This window comes from Henckelia pumila, chromosome 1, assembly GCF_033568475.1.
Source record: "Henckelia pumila isolate YLH828 chromosome 1, ASM3356847v2, whole genome shotgun sequence".
Classification (NCBI taxonomy): Eukaryota; Viridiplantae; Streptophyta; class Magnoliopsida; order Lamiales; family Gesneriaceae; genus Henckelia; species Henckelia pumila.
In genome coordinates, this window is record NC_133120.1 from 166,834,898 (window position 1) to 166,856,566 (window position 21,669).

At 34.5% G+C, this 21,669-nt stretch overlaps 2 protein-coding genes across 4 annotated transcripts; both read right to left on the bottom strand.

Annotated features, from left to right (window-relative positions):
* Positions 1-539: 539 nt before the first annotated feature.
* LOC140874519 (dihydroorotate dehydrogenase (quinone), mitochondrial) lies at positions 540-6,231 on the bottom strand. 3 transcript variants are annotated; one of them, XM_073277816.1, is made up of 12 exons: positions 5,911-6,231; positions 5,245-5,327; positions 3,641-3,964; positions 3,290-3,545; positions 2,310-2,390; positions 2,090-2,197; positions 1,985-2,014; positions 1,545-1,682; positions 1,177-1,214; positions 1,009-1,108; positions 791-907; positions 540-697 (listed from the first exon to the last, which is right to left on the bottom strand). In XM_073277816.1, the coding sequence occupies exons 1-11, from the start codon at positions 6,076-6,078 to the stop codon at positions 833-835; spliced, it is 1,401 nt and encodes a 466-aa protein (XP_073133917.1). In that variant the 5' UTR covers positions 6,079-6,231; the 3' UTR covers positions 540-697; positions 791-832. The 3 variants fall into 3 exon arrangements, with proteins under 3 accessions (XP_073133917.1, XP_073133918.1, XP_073133916.1); XM_073277817.1 differs by having other exon boundaries at positions 540-907; positions 3,290-3,542; XM_073277815.1 differs by having other exon boundaries at positions 540-907.
* A 2,375-nt stretch (positions 6,232-8,606) lies between these two features.
* Positions 8,607-11,671, bottom strand: LOC140875645 (epoxide hydrolase 1-like). Its single transcript, XM_073279378.1, has 3 exons — positions 11,077-11,671; positions 9,122-9,351; positions 8,607-8,976 (listed from the first exon to the last, which is right to left on the bottom strand). The coding sequence occupies exons 1-3, from the start codon at positions 11,548-11,550 to the stop codon at positions 8,730-8,732; spliced, it is 951 nt and encodes a 316-aa protein (XP_073135479.1). The 5' UTR covers positions 11,551-11,671; the 3' UTR covers positions 8,607-8,729.
* Between the last annotated feature and the right edge of the window lie 9,998 nt (positions 11,672-21,669).

Genomic DNA, 21,669 nt, shown 5'->3' on the forward strand with positions numbered 1-21,669 from the left:
AATCATGTGAGTTAGTTACCAATCAACTCCATGAATAATGGGTATCGATCAAATTTCATCAACCACGTGGCTTAAATATCTTGAGATTAATTAAGAAATTGGACCACATTTTCCTTGCTTTAATGATTCTATTCTTGTGAAATGACCTAAGCTAGGAGGTGGAACTAACCAATTACTTGTGGTCGACTCATATATTGAATCTTCTAAAAGTCGTAAATTTATCAAGTCCCAATTTCATTAAGTTCTATGTACTTCGTCAAAATTCAAGTAATCGAACCTAAAAATCTTCACTGTGGCGATTGGTCACATTTCTTTTCGATAAAGGGATATGATATTGTAGCTATTTAGTATAATGGCATCTGCGACAAAATAAATTGAAAAAACGAGTTTCATGTTTATTATTTACAATTTGGGGTTTTGTTGCTAAATCTGCCAATTTCAATTTAAGGAAAAAACATAGGAGCCCGGCAGCCCATTAATGTTTGTACGATGAAACTTGAAAGTACCCATGCATGTGCTTATCCGATGAAGATGGAATCTGTCTAAAACATGGGGTGGTGAGTTCTTGAAGAAATCATAGTTTCCAAAATTCTTTCAAGCTGAAAATCTATAGAAAACCAATGCTATCCCGAGATGAACGATCGTTCGTGCTTTTGACACTTGGTTACACATTAAACAATCGCCTCTCAAGCCAAAACTGGACGAAGATACAGTAGTGAGATAAATCGATCGTTCTGCGCTTAAAAACTATATAGCAAAATTCTTGGAGCAAGGGGACGAATACACGAACCGGTATGTAAACTGTGTAAAAATGGGCAGAAGAGTTTTGAGGCTATCTGTAGTCCGCTCCAACTGCTTCATAGATAGACTTGTAGCCATCTCTTTCTAAGCATTGGGCTAATTCAGCCTACAAAACAAAAAAAGGGGGGAAAATAAAAATCGATTGCCACAATTCGACATTCATACAGGATTGCTTCAGATTCAAAGTGCATATTATTAAGTGAGTACCTTGATCTTAGGTATAAGGGCAGGACCTCCGTAGGCAAATGCGGTATACAGCTGAACAAGAGTGGCTCCAGCTCTTATTTTCTTGTATGCATCCTCACCACTGAAAACTTTCTTGGTGTAAGTTGGCACCATTTAGGATCACAAATTATTTTAAAAAAATGATCTTACCTGCAGATGCCTCCGCAGCCAATCAAAGGAATCTTTCCCTATATTGCAAATGGCGAAATTGTATTTGTTATAACTACTGTACAAACGCCTAAATAAGTATCTTAAGTTAAATATATGGATAAGCAAATGACTTAAGAAGATGGGGCTATAGGTAAGTGAAAAATGATAACAGATTCAGTAGCAAGAAAGTTCTCATTGACCAGGAAATAAGGACTGAATAATTTTTCTATCTGATTTGCAAATACTAGAACAAGTACAATAAACTGATTTCCTCTTTTCTCCCCGAAAAATGTCTGCCAGAAGGCAGGTGAAAGAAGAAGAAAACTAATCAGAATTAAGTGATCAAACATTGTGAACTTGATGATTACCTTGGTAAGAATATACATTTCTTTGAGAATACTGTTAGATAAATCAAAGAGTGGCTTCCCACTCAAGCCACCAGTTTCTTGGGAAACAGGATTGTTGGTGATAGTGTTGGGTCTTTGGATGGTGGTGTTTGATATGATCTGCAAGCAACAAATAAACAAACCAGTCAAGAATTCTGAAGTGTCACAACCTTGCAACAAAAATAAGTGGATTTGGAATTAGGATTAGTCTGCTATTCGTCATACATCCAACTCATTAGGCAAAATACAAAAAAGAATAATTGCAAGAAAACAAAGCGTGCCTCGATTCTCAATTTTGGATGGATGGAACTTTAAGAAGGGATGACTATTCAAAAATATGTTGTTATAGATATATCATTTTGATGCAGACAATACTAATTGTTGAAAAAAAGTAAAAGATATCATAGCAAGAGAAAACATACCAATCCATCTACTCGAAGAGCAAGTGCAACCTACATAGATAGAGGACATACATTTAGAGACCATCACTCAATATTGATGCACTTAAAAACATAACAAGTGCATACCCGTGCAATATCTTCAAGATCTTGTTTTGACAAATCTGGAGCAATTTTTACAAGCAATGGTGGTGGCCCTTCCTCACCCCATTGCATTTCATCACGAGCCCCCTGCACCTGGTAAAATATACATTGAAACAAAATCTCAATCCATCTATGGCTATATTTTCCCCAAAGTAAATCAGGAAATAGATTGACCAATACGATTGAAATAAAAGAAAGATCATACCTTCTTAACAAGATCTTTCAGTTGCTTCCTCCCCTGAAGTTGTCGCAACCCGGGAGTATTTGGGGACGATATATTAATGACCTACAGAATAATGTCTAAGCATTAAAAGATCTGCATATTGCTACAACAATAATATGTAAAGGTGAATTATTCCTTAACTTGCAGAAATGTATACATGCCACTTTGGTATTTCTTGACGGATTTGAAAGTTCGTTTGTTGTTCATAGAATCGAAGAATTTCACCTCGTAACTTCTACGATCTTTTTTACAAATTTGAGATTTATCACATAGAATACAAGTAGGATGATCGAAGTAGAGGAGTGCATCTGGTATTTTGATCTTAAGGTACCCATGAGCTCAGAGAAAGTTTTACAAGATATCGGATAGGTCTGCTATGTAATATGAATCCGAATGTTGGCGATAAAGCCAGAACATGAACAAAAAATTATAGTCTTAGAGATGAGGATGCTGGGATGGATGTGCAAACATACAATAATTGATAGACTAGTATACTAGAGAAAAAGATGAGGCTGCGCCTTTCAAAGAAAAATTGAGGGAGACACACATGAGATAGTATGGACATGTAGAAAGACGACAAATAGAGGCTCCAACCAGGAGATGCGAGACCGTGATTTTTACCAATATTAATAGACGTAGAGGGAGACCAAAAAACACTTGGACAATAATGATTAAGCATGATATGCATTATCTAAATATAGATGATGCTATAATAGTAGATAGAGCACAATGGCGTAGGACTATCTATATAGCTGATGCCACATAAAGGCTCGTGTGATGATGTTGTAGCTTCGTCGGATCAAAGAGTGAACACTACTAAAACAGTTGATAGAACTATTACAAAGTTCAAATTTGCCATAGGCTATATCCGGGTCATTAATTCAACATATGCATAATGAAATAGGAAAAACTGTGATGTGACACATAATGAGCAGATAACCAGAGATAAACAAATTATATACCAAATAATCAGCATATTGTGATAATGTATGAACTCCTTGGACATAATCAGAAGCAGCATCTTCACTGGTCTTATTCTTTCCAAGATTAACCCCAAGAATTCCTGGACCAGCTTTCCCTCCATGTACATCTTCATCTCTAACAGGAGATGCAGTGCTTGATGTCTCCAACTTTCTTTTACCATGCTGTGCACCCAACCGTTTTGCAACAGCAACAATTCCTTCACTATTAAAGCCACACCTGTTAATAATAGCCCTGCTTAAAAATAAAAAGACAAACTTAGAACCACATAGAAAAAAGTACGGCCAATGGTTATTCAAGACTGACAGAACAAAGAAAATATAAGATGTTACCCTTCCTTTGGCAATCTGAATATTCGAGGCTTCGGATTCCCTTCCTGTGGAACTGGAGTGACCGATCCAACCTCCACAAACCCAAAGCCTAATCCAAGTAAACCTTCAACAGCCTCAGCATTTTTGTCAAAACCAGCAGAAAGGCCAACCGGATTGGAGAACCTCCTACCCCAAACTTCAAGTTCCAAAATTGATGGATCTGGCCTCTTCTCTATTGGAACCCATCCACGAGCAGCAGCAGAGACTGCCAGTCGGTGAGCAAACTCCGGATCCATAAATGCAAAAAATGGATTGACTAGTTTTGTTGCCGAGAATAGCCAGCCACTGCATGATTCAAGACACGTAAGATAAACTACTCTCGACTATAGTCATAGGTGTAGCATATATTTGAGCTTTGAAACATCAAATGAAAGCCGTTTTACTCCAAAAACCAAGAGTAGGGGGAGATTGAGCGTAAATAAGATCAGAGCTAAAAAGTAACCTGATGCATAATCCTAAACTATTGCAAAAAGTAAATCTATATTCAAACTAAACCATTCATTAACGAAAGTTTATTATACCTAAATTCAAGCCACAGGCCCACAAATAGTACATTTATGAGCTGAATTTCCTGTTGCCATGTCAACTAGAAAAAGAGTGAACAGATACGATCTCAAGTTTGATGCAAATCTCATAAACAATGTGAAAGCTTCAAGAAGAATATCATACAAGTTCAAGAATTATTTTTAGACTCATTTAAAAAGCCCAGAAATTTCTGAGCAACAATAGAATCTTCGACCATTGTTACTACATGGAAAACTTTCATCTCTTTAATATCATAAACAAGAAGTAGCAGAAGGGCAGAGGCAAGGCCTTTGGTATCCCTTCAAGTGATGTTTTGGGGCCTGGCTGTTACTAGCCAATTGACTTTTTACCAAGTTTTACTTTGTTCACAGTTCTCAACCTTGGGATTGAATAATATTTCCGTGACAATACTATGCAGGGAGTATTTGGGTCACATCAATCCAACTCGAAGATATCTCCAGATCTTTCAAAACTTATAGTTAGGTACCTCAAAATAAGATGATGAAACAAATTCAAAAATAATCTTGGAGGTTGCCGTTCGGTGGGTTGCCCTTGGATCTGTTAGCAAATAGTTGAATAGATTGCACCAATTCGTCAAGACAGATAAGAACTCATATAAAACCTTTGTCATGTGTTTAATTATAAAGTCAACAACTTGTACATGGTTCAGAAGATGAATAGTGTCACGCCTTTCAACCACGGTGTTCCACGGAACACAATGGCAGCTGGTACCATTTTTCCAACGATATCTCGCCTTACAGTGACCAAGTTTTCCTTATTATCTACATGGGCATTGATGAACCAAATTCTAAGTGGCGTATGTTACCACTCATTTCTGGTGGTGCTACTCAACATAAACTTGAAGGACAAGTACCTCAAATAAAACAGTATAAGGATAATTTAAGTTAGCCATATCATCCAAAATGTGGCATATGAGACTTAAACAGCTAGGGGGTTGGAAACATTTAAATTATCAATTCATTTTGAACGCCAGAAACAATCGTGAAACATGCATCTTCCACAAAAGTCAATCACGATACCAGAAAGTTGCTTCATCCACAGTACTCGCATACGCGAATCCACCTATCAGCAAACCTATAGTAGCTCCAGTAAATAACCTACCCTGCAGTTCATGTGCAACAATATTAGCATGTATGAGCCAAAAGAACATGATCAATGTAACCACGGTCAGAATCAAGCAATGAAAGATCCTACTTGAAATTCCAAGCGTTAAACCAGAACATGAAAATGTTCCATATTCGATCAAAGGGGCAAGCTTTAAAAAAAATAGAACATTTACTGAAGTCATAAAGTTCATTTAATCTAAAAAGCCTATAAGAAAAGGCGCTACTGACCCCTTTCCCTCGTGCAAACCAACTGCAAGAGGTATTAGGCATTAAACATGCTAGTACGCCATCGTATGCAAATAGACCTAAACACCAAAAACATTACTAAATTATTCTTTCCGTCTCAAGCAAAAGGGAACCTCATACCAGTAGCTTCTGAAAGTTTCACATTTCAAAGTTCAAAATAATATTACAGCTACACACGTTACAAGCTAAGCTAAAGAAACTTCTCATCATGAGATAAAACGAACTCATTTTACGTCATTCTACACACGGGCTTTTCAAATTTCATCAAACGATCACATTTGCAGAAAAAAAAGAGACTACATTAACACGTAACAAGGATGGGAAAAAAGATACCTTTTTGGAGAAATGGGGAACCTTTTTTGGTATTGGAGGCGGCGAAGGCTGAGCTCCCGCTGAAGACGCAGTGCAAAAATGCTGCCGGGGATGATATTTGTTCCCATCAAATTTAATCTTTGCACGCAGAGAGTCTCTCATGAATTTTAAAGCAACCCTTATCGCCATTACTTCCCAAAAGAAGGGAAAATTGTTGTAATAACTTATTGAAGCGCCGACTCTTCTCTGTATGTATTTCAAAGTGGGAGAGATTCGCAGAAAGAAATAGGGAAATTCAAGGACTGCGTTTCTTTTTCTCCAGGGTTCTGTTTATGCTCATTGCTTTGCCAAATTCCTTTTTTATTTTTGTTTTCCTTTCCTTTTCTTTTAAAGCCCAATATTTGAATTTCACTTATTTTTGTTTGAATATTGTATAAAAATAATGAAAGTTTTTTTTATAGCAAGAATAATTAAAGTTATAGGCCATTACAAATCACCTTTGAATTTAAGTATTATTACGCACTACTTTTAAAATTATGACTATTTTATAATTTCAAAGATAATATGTAATCATTTGTAACTTTTAATTTACACTAGTACTCTGATGTACGCAACTTGCGTGCTTGTATAACTCATTTTTTTTAACTAAAAGAAAAAAAAATAAAAATAAATAGTGAAATAACAAAATACAAAAAATGACATTTTCATATATAAATATCTACCAAAAGAATATATTATTTCTGTAATTAAAGAGCTATCAAAAGAATATCAAATTAATTTATGGTAAATTTGACATTGTGATGACGGACCATTACATTAAGGTAATGTTTGCAATATATAATAATAAGTTATTATGGATTTTTTTTAACAAATTTTTCATAATCACTTATTTTTAGAGATTGCAAACACTATCTAAAAGGTCTCGAGTTTAATAATATAGTTTATATATAACATAACTCTATTTGTTACATTTTTTTTTTTGTTTTCTCGTATACCTAAGGTTTTTTAATAGTAAGAAGGATTCCATTAATAATAAGTCAAATTAGAGTTGTCAAAATGGATTGAATTCGTCAGATCGATCCGTTTGGACCGGTCAAATAGTGGGTTGTTATAGGTTGTGGGTCAAAATTCATCTCGGCCCATTTAATATAACTAAAAAAATGGCTAGAGCAGTTGGGTTGGCCCATCTCGCCGTGTCAAATAACCGATTGAGGTGTTACGAGTCGACCTACCCTGTCGACCCGTTATGACAACTTTAAGCTAACTACATATGTATAATATACACAATATAATTGCTCAATTATAATCGACAGACTACCTATATTCTAAAGTTTTGTGGATTACGAAATGTGAGACTCTATTAGCAAAACATGAGAGCTATCAGATGGCCTGGCCCGCTTCGTCCCGTGGCCCATTTGGGTCAGCCTCCAAAAGGACCATAAGAACCCCGTCCCATCCAGCCGCGGGTTGCTGGTTGGTCCACCAAATTTTTTTTAAAAATAAAAATAATAAAAAATCTAAAAAAACAACAGTAGTATTTGGAATTTGGGATTCAGTCCTCAATATGAGTTATGAGTTAAGATTCAGTTCCTATGTCAGAAAATTTTATTTGAACTCCTTGGTCCCACATTTCTTTTCATGGATGAAAAATGATACAAAAATTTAAATATATGGTATTAATATATGATATTTGAGTACTAACAGTTTCAGATCTGGTACAAAAATTAAGATTTTGAGTATAACATTAGAACAACTTTATTAATATTAAAAGCTTATTGTACATACATATTTATATACAAAATATTTATATTGAAACACTCGTTCATTATTAATCAATACATACATTAGTATTTTGGGAATCACGAAAATTAAAAATTTGCGTGCATTAATTTAAGAAATTTGAGTACAAAAATATTTAATTTACGAATTGATTTATATATTTATGACATCAATTGTCTCAAATAGAGTACATAATCATGATTTATATTTTTATTTTTAGAGAGATAAAATATAACATAAAAATTTTTATACCAAGAAAACCTATTTTTATACCAGATCTGAAATAGGCAATACTGAAATTTCATATATTTGTATATGATTTTGAATTTTTTATACTTATTTTTCACTTTGAAAATGATTTGTGGGCCCAGAGAATACAAACAAACTTTTCATAAATTTGAAAGTGCAGAAAAAAATAAAATTCTGACAGGAAATGAATCCTAATCAAACATATGATATGTATATTTTTTACCAATTAACTCTTAATATATAGTATAGATATTTAGAAACAAAAAGTACTATCACAAATTAAAATCTATTAATTTATATTCAACTAATAACAAAATAAAAAAATATAATTACATATTTAAATTTTAAACTCATCATTATAAAATAAAATTATTTCAAAACTAAAATATTATGAGCTAAAATTAAGGATTAAGGTATACATTATTAAATAAATAAATAATATGTATATGTACACACGGGCACGCGCGCGCATACACACACATATATATATATACAGTTTTGATCTCCGCACCATTTTGATCCCCGTGCCTAAAACAACTCCGGTTGTCTTGAAATTTTCAAGGTAGGATCATCTCAAAAATGCGAATCCAACGATGTATCATATGATACAAATTTCAATTTCGGTGATGGAAATCGTGAAGATGACCAAAAATTTAAAAATAAAAAATTGAAAATTTCATGACCCCGAACCTGTATGCTTTGATGAAACACTCAGAATAAATTTCACCAAGTCAAAGTAACATTGATTCAAAGTACAGGCGCGCACACACTCAAAGTCTTGCAGACAAATTAAACAACATAAAATATAATGTTTAGAACTGCTTAAGAAAAGTGTAAATGTGTTCATTGATCTCATCTGGTCTTTCTTGATTCACAAAGTGAGCAGCACCTTCTATCACCACAGTTTCCTGCAACAACGGCACATCGCTCTTGAACCCGCCTCCATGTATATAATCTTTAGTCCCTGGCATATGATAGGCCAAGTCTAATTCCCCTACAATGAACTTTGCCGGCACATGTACTCGAGCCCCAGTCCATGGGGCATTCAGTTCCCAATTCCTGAATTTTTTAGTACCAAGCAAGATAAGTGCGCTAGCTAGACAATGTCACAATGCTCAATAGTCATACATCCATATATATGTCCAATGGTACAAAATCGGGGGACGGGTTATGGGATGGGGTGAAGCCGTGAAGGTATACATACATGCCAATAGCGCGGTAGTAATTCACTCCTCCGGTGAATCCAGTCTGCTCGAATTTGCTTACGTAATAGAGCAACTCGTCTTCTGATAACCAGGGTGCTCTTTCAGTATTGTAGTCTAATCTTCTATCTTTTGGAAAAAGAAATGGACCTGGATTGCGGTATGAAAGGATATACTTGACAACTTCTTTAACCCCAACACTTGCAAACTCGGCTTCTATATCCCCAGCTTCCTGAAATATTTTGTTAAGCAATGCATATGTTATATAAGCCACTCAATTCATAATGTAACATTTGGAAAACAGAATATTTCAGGCAATTTTGAAGGTTTTCTAGAGAAAAATAACTGCACTGGTCAAACCACATAAAGATTTCCACCAAAGAGAATTACGCCTTTTCATTGAAAAATTGTCTTGAAACCAAAAAGTGAGTGGAACTCTGATACTCAATGCAAACGTGTCTCATTCAGTTGGGCCTCGAATGCATTTGTATTTAAATTGGGCCTAAACACCTAGTGGGCCTCAGAAGCAGACTACCAGTTTATGGGTGATTAATATGGGTAACTGGATCACAGGGAAAATAGGTAGATTCCCATATAAGGCAGGAGTAAAGATTATCGGCTTCTAGAGGGAAAAAAAGAGAGAAGAAGGTGTCTTTCAAACCAACTAGCACGTCACAGAGGCTCAACGTGCATGAAGATCAAGCAGAAGAGATACAAGACTCAAAAACACAGAGAAGAGAGGAGGAAAAGAATAGAGGGAAGAAAATGCTTGATTGTAGACTTTCTTGAGTAGTGTTTTGGATTTCCTTCTTGTACTGTACTTGAATTTCATCTTGGTTGATTAATAAATTCGATTGCGTTGTTCTCCCGTGGCTGTGGGTTTTCCAAGGCTGAACCACACATATTTGCGTCTTGATTATCTTAATTGCTTTGATGCTTGATTATGATTGAATGTGTATTGAATTGTGTTGGTGATTGAGTGTTGCCTTCATGCTGTAAAGAAGAAAATTGATTTTGGTCTTTTCAGTGGTGAACAAACGGAAACAGAGTGGTGTTAGATTGATACCAAAATTGTGAAATCCCTTTAACACTCAAATTCGGGGACATGGGCCAATGATCTCTTGGCCAAGTGACTATGGTTATGGTGAGGCCTAAGACATGAAATCTTGATTTCAATTCTCACTTGTGTGGGTTGTGTAGTTAGATAGGAAATCCAGCATACCCCTTGTATCAAAATAAAATTCAAGGACATTGAGGCAAATAAGGGCAGTCGATCGAACTGGTAGCTGGAGCAGGAAATCTTGATCTTTCTCTTTTCAGTCAATTTTAAAAATAGGATTTGAAATAGAAGTGTCAAAATGGGTTAGCGGGACGGATCGGCCCACTACTCGCCATAACCCACCATTAGGAGGGGCGACCTATTTTAGGTGGCGGTCTCGGGGTTGACCAATCTGACAGGCTTGGGTGTAATTTGGTGGGCTGTGGGTCGGTCCACCATTAGATGGGTCGGGCCGCCATTTGGTGGATTGAGAAATTACCAACCCAACCAACCTATTTTATATGACGAGACGAGGCAACTCGACGGACCTAACCCATTTGAAATGATTTGATTTCAATGTATTCTCCAACATGGCTGAAAAACTTTTATGATCCATGTAAACTTTATTAATATGGCCTTTGGCATTTACTTTAATCCTTTTATTTTCTCTTTCTTTATGGTATTCTTCGTTGATTTCAGGAAGTATGTTTTCAGCACTGAACTATAGAGTAACAATTTTTAATTAGTTATTTCTTTTCTGTCGTTAATGCACGGACAAATCCTACAATAGTTACTCAACTTGTTCAATGAAATTTTCAAACTAATACAGAGCAAAAGAAATATAATCAGAAGAATTAGTATTAGTGAGAAGGGATATGGTCAGAAAAAAAGTAAGATCATAAAATTTTGATATGATACCTGAAATCTGATAACATAATGTTCATCGCCCATCACACGAAGCAACTCCAATAAATTAATCCGAGGATCCCTGGGAATATACGCGACGCTCAAGTTCACCAAAGCTTTGACCCTATCCGGCCGGTACAAGCACAGATGCCAGGCAATGTAAGCGCCCCAGTCATGCCCAACAACAAACACCTTCCCTTCATTCGGACCAATGGCATCCAGAAGCGAAACCAAGTCTCCCACCAAATGGGGGATGGTGAACTTTGAAGGGTCATCGAGGGGTGCGCCGGTGGTATCCCCGTATCCCCTCATGTCCGGCGCCACCGCGCGGAAGCCACGCGCAGCCATGTACAGCATCTGGTGGCGCCACGAGTACCATAGCTCGGGGAAACCGTGCAAGAAAAGAACCAAAGGGCCTTCACCCAATTCAGCTACGTGCATGTTCAGGCCATTGATGGGGACTATCTTGTGCTCGATCTTCTCCATTAATGCAGCTGAATGGACAAGGAAATTGGAAGAAGACACTTTAATCTATAGATAGATAGAATCTAGGCAGGCGTTCACTTTCATGGCCGGCAACGTCAAATTTTGGACAGTACTGGAAGCCAAAGAGTGTGACGACGGAAGTGACGTGGCAGCAAGTAGAATGGGCCAAACAGCTGAGGCCCGATAACGTGTAATCTTGGTCCGGACCAGGCCCCTTCCAGCATAAATCCTTTTGAAATCAACCAAAGAGAAAAAAATGATTTGCTATAAAGTTTGATTCTTTTTTTTAAAAAAGTAAAATTAAATGTGATACATAAATAGTTGAAAATAGTTTAATTGATAAATGATCAACTTATAAAGTCAAATTTACCATTTATTTAAATTATTTAAAGTCTAATAATATTGTTAAATTCAAAGATACACCATTTTATTGATTACAATTATAAGCATAAATTTAAATTTAATTAAATTTTATATTATGAAAAAATATATCATACTCATTGTACGAAAACTTTATAGATATTAATTGATACAAACATGAATACACATAAACACACACAAATATATAACAATTGATAAATTATATATTCAGGTTTTAAAAAAAAATTATATATTCAGTGATAATATATATTAAAAAATATTTATAAATATATAATAAAATAATGTTTTATTAACATTTATAATAAAAAATTATAATTCATCAATAAATCATAATATACGGAACACAAATATAATTTATTGTTTTTATAAAAATATTATAAAATAAATAATTTTTTATATTCAAATATTTAATTAAAAATACAATTAAAAAATCATGTAATTTGTCAGAAATATCTAAACAAAGTACAAAAATTTCTGCAATCATTATTGTGTAAATCGAGACAATAAGCAAGCAGATGCATGATATACAATTTTTTTTTATAGTATAATAAATATACATTTATTTTTACAAGAAAATAATTTAAAAGACATATCTAGTTGAATTTAATTACAATATTTGACTTTGATTCTTTCCGTTGCTCGGCACCTATATTCATTCATTTCTCATGTTATTAAATGCCCGTTTCATCAAAACAATTTAAGTAAATGACAAAATTGAATTTTGAATTTGATCATATTCCAATTAAATAATTTCAATAGTTTATATACCAATTTGATATTTTATCAATAATTCGTGTACCAAAATAATTTTTAAATTTTTTAAAAAATCTTTTTTTGGCTTCCCTAAAATTGAATATTTTGAAGTTGGTACACTCCGTCCGCGGGGACCATTACGTTCTTTTTTTAGCTGCTTCTGGTTCCCACGAAACCGGTCCATCTGATCCAAACGCTCATGTCTTGGCGGAGGCACGGGAACGCTTAGACCACCTACGCCAAGAGAACCTCCGCCGCCTTCGTGAGAACGAAGATCTCATAAAAAGGGCTAAGGAGGAACTGCAGATCCCAAATCGAACCCAAAACTGCGAATATAATAAATTATCTTAAAAAATGTTGTGAGACCGTCTTACGAATTAATATTTTTTACCGATATTTATTTGATTTGATCCATAAAAAAATGTTATTTTTTATGTCTGAAGTATTACTTTTCACTTTATATATGAATCAGATTGACTCGTCTCACAGAAAATCTAATTTACTCCTACTTAGAGTTGTTAGTTTTTATTATTATTTTGTTTATAAAACTATATTTTGTTGTAGAGGAATTTATTTATTTCTTAAATCCATTTGTTTATTTTTACTATTTTTATAATATATAGATTGATATAGGTTTTTTTTTTCGTTAAATTAAAATCAATCATATTATAAACCGAACAAAATCGAACAAAACCAAATATTTAGGTTGCTTTCAAAGTATTAATTGTTTGGATTGTTTGTTGTTCAGGAAAATTCAGCAATTTATTCGAGTTGATTTCTTCTTTAAAAAAATCAAAATCAAAATCAAAATCAAAACATTAAAAAAAAAAAAAGTCTAAACCATTACAAGTCCACAGTTGTCCACCATCTCCAAACTAAAAACAAACTTCTGAAAACAAACTTCTAAATGGATGATTGGATGCTCATCTTCAAACTAAAAACAAACTTCTACGTGGTCAATGGGATGATTCGAACCGTTTTAAGAAAATTAAGAGAAATTACTAATTAAAAAATCCATGTTTCTCCTGGCTCTCATACTATATACGAAAGGTGATAATATCTCATTGTTTTCTAAAATCTTGGATCAGGTAGATATCTGGTATATATGTAACATAAAAATTCTAATGAGACAATCTCACGGTTAATTTTGTCATGAGATGAATATCATGTTCCATCCGATCTATTAAAAATTATTGTTTTTTATGTTAAAAATATTACTTTTCATTATAAATATAAGTCGGATCGACACTTCACGTATATAGATATTTGAGATCATCTCATAGGAAACTTATTCTTTTATAAAAATTCTATATACACACCGAAAATTCGAAGATTTAGAGTGAAACATTATATGTTCACCTCATATATAGAAATTGTTTAGATGTAACATGAAATTTTTATATATTCGTACATTTTATTTTTAATTTTAAAAATCAGGTAAATCATCAATTTTGGATTCACGACAATCGTTAAATATGAGTCGTTCACATCACATGATTCGAATGTGGTATTTGAAAAAAATTGCAAAAAATCTGGACATCACATGACGCCGCGCGCCGTTTCCTAATTTGGAGGCTTGTACCTTCTCTGGATCCATTTTTAAGTAATTCTTTTTAGATATGACTTTTTTAATGTGTCAATACTATTGACCTTCCTGGGAGGTCATGCAAGTGGAGTTGATGAGTGTTGATGAGTGTTTGATCGATGGTTAGAAATTCAACGATTTTTCATATTAACATCTTTTAAGATAATTTTGTTAACAAGACTAGTTCAGTATTGTGCGTGTGATTTTTTTTATTAGTTTAGTTTATAGGTTATCGCATTAGCTCAAAGTGACTACAAATTTCCGTGTAAAAACGAAAACAAAAGAAAAGGTAAAGATTTACTCATAAGTTTAAATTGAAAAATAATTGAAAATAAATCAATCGATATATAATTATTTGCAAAAAAACTGAAAGAAAATCAAATTATGAACAAAGTTTTTATATTTTTTCAAAGATGTATAATTAACATAGAGAACCTTTTGATGAAGTTTAAATAAAAACTACAATTGTATCATTATTTATATACACAATATATTAATCACAAAAATTTATGTGAGACGATCTCACTTCCATTTTGTTAGACAGATCTCTTATTTGGGTCATCCATAAAAACTAAAAAAAAATTTATTTTTTAAGTCAAAACTATTAATTTTTATTGTAAATATGGGCGCGATTGGTCCGTCTCACCATTTCATAAAAGACCTACTTTATATTAATTAGGTCATAAAGGGATTCATAGTGATTAACTTATTTGTACTTTATCTATAATTATTGTTTGATCCTTTAGTTTTGAGGGAAAGTTACTTTTTAGTCCTATAATTTTACACATTTTTCACTTTTGGTCATGTGAATGTTAAATTTGTATTTTTGGTCATGTAATTTGCATTATTATTATTATTATTATTATTATTATTATTATTAACATTGAATTCACATTTTAGCACTGTAACTTACATATTTTTTTTTTATTTTTGGTCATGTTAAAGATGAATTTGCACTTTTAGTCCTGTAATTTGCATGTTTTTTTTTCACTTTTGGTCCTATTAAAAATATATTTGCATTTTGTCTCATAACTTAATTACCATTTTTTTTTATTTTTGGTCATATTAACGGTGAATTTATATTTTTAATTCTATAACTTGCATGATTTTTTTATTTTTTGTTTTTTTTACCAAAGTCCATCATATTTTTTTTCAAATTATATTCTAAAAAATAACGACACATATGCAAGTTTTCTTCCAAAAATCTATGTTGGGATCCACTAAGGGTGTTCATTGCAGGTCGCTTCGGTTCGATTTTAGGTAATTTATTTTGGTTTTAGGTTTTAGATATATATAGTCCGGTATCTGAACTGTTTGCTTTCAATTATGTTCGATTTTCACCAAAATAGTTTGGTTATTTCTTTACTCGATTTATACAATTATTTAATTAGAAATACAAGTATATTGTAAAATATAATATATTATGATTTTACATAATTTTTTAATAAAATTTTTAAAATATAAATGAATTAAATAAACAACAATCAACTATAACTTATTCAAAATATTTTTACAATAAATATGATCTTATAAAATACATAATTTAAATATAAATAAAACTATTAATCCAATGAAAATTTGTTTTTTTGTCAGTTCGGTTTTGACATATATATAAAAACGAACCATATAAGATTCGATTTTAAAATTTATATCTGAAATAAAAAATTCGATATTCGGTTCGATATTTAAATTCTTCAGTTTGGATTTATGGTATTTCGGTTTTAACCAAAGTTTAAGCACTCATAGCTTCCATTTCTATCACATAAAAAATTTTCGGCAGAAAATACGGATAAAAAAAAAAAAAAGAAATTACAGAACTTAAAGTGAAAATTCACCTTTAATATGCAAGTTACAGGACTAAAAATGCAACTTCAGTGTCAACAAAAAAAAATGCAAGTTACAGGAAAAAAAATTCAAATAAGTATTAACATGACTAGAAATGAAAAAAGAATGCAAGTTACATGGCTAAAAAACAAATTTATTTTTAACGGGACCAATATTAAAAAATGTGCAAAATTACATGACCAAAAATATAATTTTCTCTAGTTTTGATGATAACAAATAATTTCATTATTGTAGATCAAGTTGTCCTGTATTGTAATACATATACTCGACCACTCATAATTGAGACTCTAGAAAAGCATCTCAACGGGTCTCAAGCAGCGAAGAGTTCTCAACCGTTCAAGAATACAAGAAGATCTACTCGCCCGCCCAGTAATAGACAACTTCTCAATCGTTCACCCATTTGAAGAATATTTTTAAAAACAGTTGTAAAGATTTCTTCTGTTTCAAACTAAATAACTTACAAAGTATCACATATACGTTTTTTAGAAAATTTGGTTGTCAAAACATGCACAACTTGTTGGAACACGGTCGTTCTCCGGATCGAAAAGAAAGTGATACCCGTTGCAGCGGAAGTTTTAAAATTTTATATGAAACAATTTCATATCATGGGTATCAAATTCCTAAGATTAAAATTGATAACATAAAATTTAAACAATGTAAATTTTACCTTAAAATCTCGAAGCGAGATTATGGACACCAACAGATTAATCTGCTCTTGTTGTATATCCCAGGAACTGATGAACGAACAATTCTTCAATCAGGTCCACGAACAAAAATTTAATCCCTCTGACAGACTGCACTAGAAAGTCTATCAGAAGTTTCTACGATGAGATAGAACAGATATGATCTGTTAAATCAGTCTGCAAATTCAAAAATTCACAGACTGAATTTTCGAACACTGTGAGAGAGGGGAAGGGGTCGGCCGAATCCCTTGAGAGAATGCTCTCTAGGGTTTTGAAATTTTTGACCTGTTACGTCTAATTTCTGCACTGCAATAACTTATTTATAATGTGGGCTGCTAACAGCTTAGGGCCCATTAGTCATAAGTTCAAGCCTGACAAGCAAAGCCCGCATGTTCAGAAATTAATATAAAATTCATCGTGACTCAGATTGATAAACCAATTTCACCAATGTGCACAGAAACCATTTCTGCATCTTTTAAAGTCAAGATAAATTTTCTGAATCCAAATTCAGTGATTTCCAAAAATGTCCATCACTATGTCATTTTAGGAAATCTTACTCCCTCTATTCTTAAATAAGAAGTACCACTTCTTTATTCACTAAATTTAACTCTTTAAATTTAATTATCTCAATGGGAATTAGAAATCCATTACTTGTGTGACCCTCAATGGTTCAGGGATACAACTAGCCATGGACTCACAACTCCTTGTGACTCGGAACAACAATTTCTGACTTACCCAACGAATCATGGTAAGAGCGCCTAGCAACATCGCCCCATGATTCCCTAGGTATCACTGATAGTGCCTGCAAGAACCAATAGATTTTGGTTAGCGTACAGTACGGTCCCTTCATCCATATATCCCGATCGAATCAACAACCATTGGTACAACGAGAGTCGTTCGAGATTCGATAACTATGCAATGCATCTTGAAGATCAAATAGTGACATCGCATGTGCTACTAGGAAACCAAGTAACCTAAAACACGTCATATACTCTGGCCAGAGTTTCGTCACACTAATATCTCCTCAGATTGCATAGGATATCCACACTCGCAAGTGTGCGGTGAATCCTTGACAACAAAGCATCGACTCCTATATGTGTCGTAACTGTACCCAATCCCGACACCTGATGACCCTAATAAAGTCGGTAAACGAGTCAAAGCACAGTACTAGCATATAGAGTCTCAATGATGTTTCAAGTAATAAGGACTAATGGTGTACAACCAAAACCGCGGACTATATCCACTCGTTAAGTGATAACCACTTGGAAAGTTCGAATAGGGTAGTTCGATCATTCATCATATGAATATCCATTTGCATGCTTCAAACATCTCTATGTTCCATACCAATGAAACATGGTACTCGGCATCGCAAATGCTAGTCTCAATCTCGAGCGATCCTTATCCTTATTTGTGGACGGCTCAATTAACTAGGAACTGTTTAGAATATACAGTGAACATAAGATGTGTTTCATGATAGTGATCTCTCTATATTCACTATCTCATCTTACTATAGTATATTCAAGGTCTTTATCAAAATAGCAATAGTATATCATTATATAATAATAAGATAAAATGAACGCCATTTAAAGAACGTATATTATATTAAACAAAGATTGTTTACAAAAAAAGACTCTCAAAGCCCTTAGCCACAAGTTGGCTAACGGGGCATCAACTCTTTCAATCTCCCACTTGCCCTAAAGCCAACTAGTCATACTACATAGTCCCATTGCTTCGCGATGTTTGTCAAATAATGGTCCCGGCAAGGGCTTAGTAAGTGGATCAGCGATATTGTCTGCAGAGGCCACTCTCTCGACAGTGATGTCTCCTCTTTTCACGATCTCCCGGATGATGTGGTATTTCCTCAGTACGTGTTTGGATCTTTGATGAGACCTTGGTTCCTTTGCCTGAGCAACGGAACCCGTGTTGTCACAGTACACCGGGACTGGACCAACAGCTTTAGGAATAACGCCCAACTCTTGGACGAAATTCCTCATCCAAACGGCCTCTTTAGCAGCAGCTGATGCCGCAATGTATTCTGCCTCAGTGGTGGAATCCGCTGTGGTGTCCTGCTTGGAACTCTTCCAAGAGACAGCACCGCCATTGAGCATGAACACAAATCCAAAGTTGACTTCGAGTCATCCACGTCACTTTGGAAGCTAGAGTCGGTATAGCCTTCCAATTTCAGATCTCTTCCTACATAAACCATGAATACATTCTTAGTTCTTCTCAAGTACTTAAGAATATCCTTCACGACTTTCCAATGCATTTGACCGGGATTGGCTTTATAATTCTGCTCGTGACACTCAGAGCAAATGCCACATCGGTCTGGTAGATATCATCCCATACATGATACTCCCTATGGCTGACGCATATGGTATGTGTGTCATTTTCTCTATCTCTTTGTCAGTCTTGGGACACATAGACTTGGATAGAGAGACTCCATGACACATAGGTAGATGTCCTCTCTTGGACTCATCCATTGAAAACCTTTTCAATATAGTGTCGATGTAGGTAGCTTGAGTAAGTCCTATCATTCTCTTAGATCTATCTCTATAGATCTGTATCCCTAGAATATAGGATGCCTCACCCAAATCCTTCATCGAGAATCTACCTTACAACCATATCTTTGTTGACTGCAACATCCCTACATCATTCCCAATGAGTAAGATGTCATCAACATAAAGTACTAAGAATGTCACAGCATCCTTAACTACTTTCTTGTACACGCACGGTTCCTTCGGGTTCTTGATGAAACCAAAGTCCTTTATTGTTTTATCAAATTTCTGGTTCCAACTTCTTGATGCCTGTTTGAGACCATAGATCGATCTCTGAAGCTTACATACCTTATGCTCACTTCCCATGGATGTGAATCCCTCGGGCTGCATCATATAGATTTTTTTCTTAATGTTTCCATTAAGGAATGCAGTCTTCACATCCATTTGCCATATCTCATAGTCATACCATGTAGCAATGACAATTAGGATTCTTATGGACTTGAACATTGCGACTGGTGAAAAAGTTTCATCATAGTCAACACCTTGTCTTTGAGTGTAACCTTTTGCAACCAATCGTGCCTTGTAGGTCAGTACCTTACCATCAGGCCCAAGCTTTCTCTTGTAGATCCATTTACACCATATTGGAACCATTCCATCGGGAGGATCTACTAAAGACCAAACTTGGTTTGCATGCATCGAGTCTATTTCCGACTGCATAGTTTCAAGCCATAAGTTCGAATCAGCATCAGAAATTGCTTTCTTGAAGTTTTTTGGATCACATCCAATGTCGGGTTCACTTTGATCCCCTTCAAGAAGAAGACCATATCTAATAGGAGGCCTAGAAGTCCTCTCGGATCTTCTAGTAATAGGCGTGTCTTGTGATGATTCTTGAGGTATAGGATCGTTATTTTGTATCTCGGGTTCTTCTTGAATTTCTTCGAGTTCCATCATCTTGCCTTTCTTATCCAATAAGAACTCCTTCTCCAAGAAGGTGGCATTACTTGAAACAAACACTTTTGTTTCAGTAGGATGATAGAAATAATATCCGATTGAATTCTTCGGATACCCTACAAAATAACATAAGGTGGATCGACTATCTAACTTATCTCCCACTGTCTGCTTCACGTAAGCAGGACATCCCCAAATTCTCAAGTACGAATACTTAGGAGCTTTGCCATTCCATAACTCGTATGGTGTTTTGTCCACTGCTTTAGTGTGGACGTTGTTCAACAACAATACCGCCGTTTCAAGAGAATAGCCCCAAACGAAGGTGGGAGCTCAGTGAAGCTCATCATAGATCGAACCATGTCCAACAAGGTTCGATTGCGACGCTCCGAAACACCATTCAGCTGAGGTGTCATAGGAGGAGTCCACTGAGAGAGAATCCCATTCTCTTTTAGATAATCCAAGAACTCGGTACTTAAGTATTCTCCACCTCGATCTATCGAAATGCTTTAATACTCTTACCTAGTTTGTTTTCTACTTCAGCCTTGAATTCTTTGAACTTTTCAAATGATTCAGACTTATATTTCATCAAATATAAGTACCCATACCTAGAATAATCATCAGTAAAGGTAATGAAGTAGGTGTGACCAAATTTTGTACCAATACTAAATGGTCCGCAAACATCTGTATGGATCAAATCCAATAGATTTTGACTACGCTCAGGTTTTCCTTTGAAAGGAGATTTAGTCATTTTTCCTTTCAGGCATGACTCACAAGTAGGTAGAGAGTTAATATCAGACATATCAAACATGCTCTCTCCCACTAGCTTGTTCATCCTCCTTGAGGAAACATGACCTAGTCTAGCATGCCAAAGGTTTGCCGGGTTTTGATTATCAATTTTCCTTTTATTTGTTGTTACCGGTTTATCAACATAATTAATTGGAACTTCTTTTAATTTTAAGTTATATAGATCGTTTTCAAATTGTCCACATCCAATTAAACATTCATTCTTGTAAATATTGCAAATCCCATTGACAAAATTGCAAGAAAAACCATCTCTATCAAGCATAGAAATAGAAATAATGTTTTTAACCAAATCTAGCACATATAAAACATCTCTAAAAAATAACTTAAAATCATTCTACAAAATTAAACAAATGTCTTCCACAGCTTTGGCTTCAACTCGAGAACCATTTCCGAGCCTCAGCTGGGTCTCACCCATCCTAAGCTTGCGACTTCTTGTCATCACCTGCAAATCATTGCAAATGTGAGATCCACATCCGGTATCCAATACCCAAGAAGTAGTATTAAGTGAAACATTTATTTCAATATAAAACATACCCTTCGCAGTTCGCAACTGCTTGAGATATTCCTTGCAGTTACGTTTCCAATGACCGGGTTTCTTGCAGTGATGGCAAACATCCTTGGATTT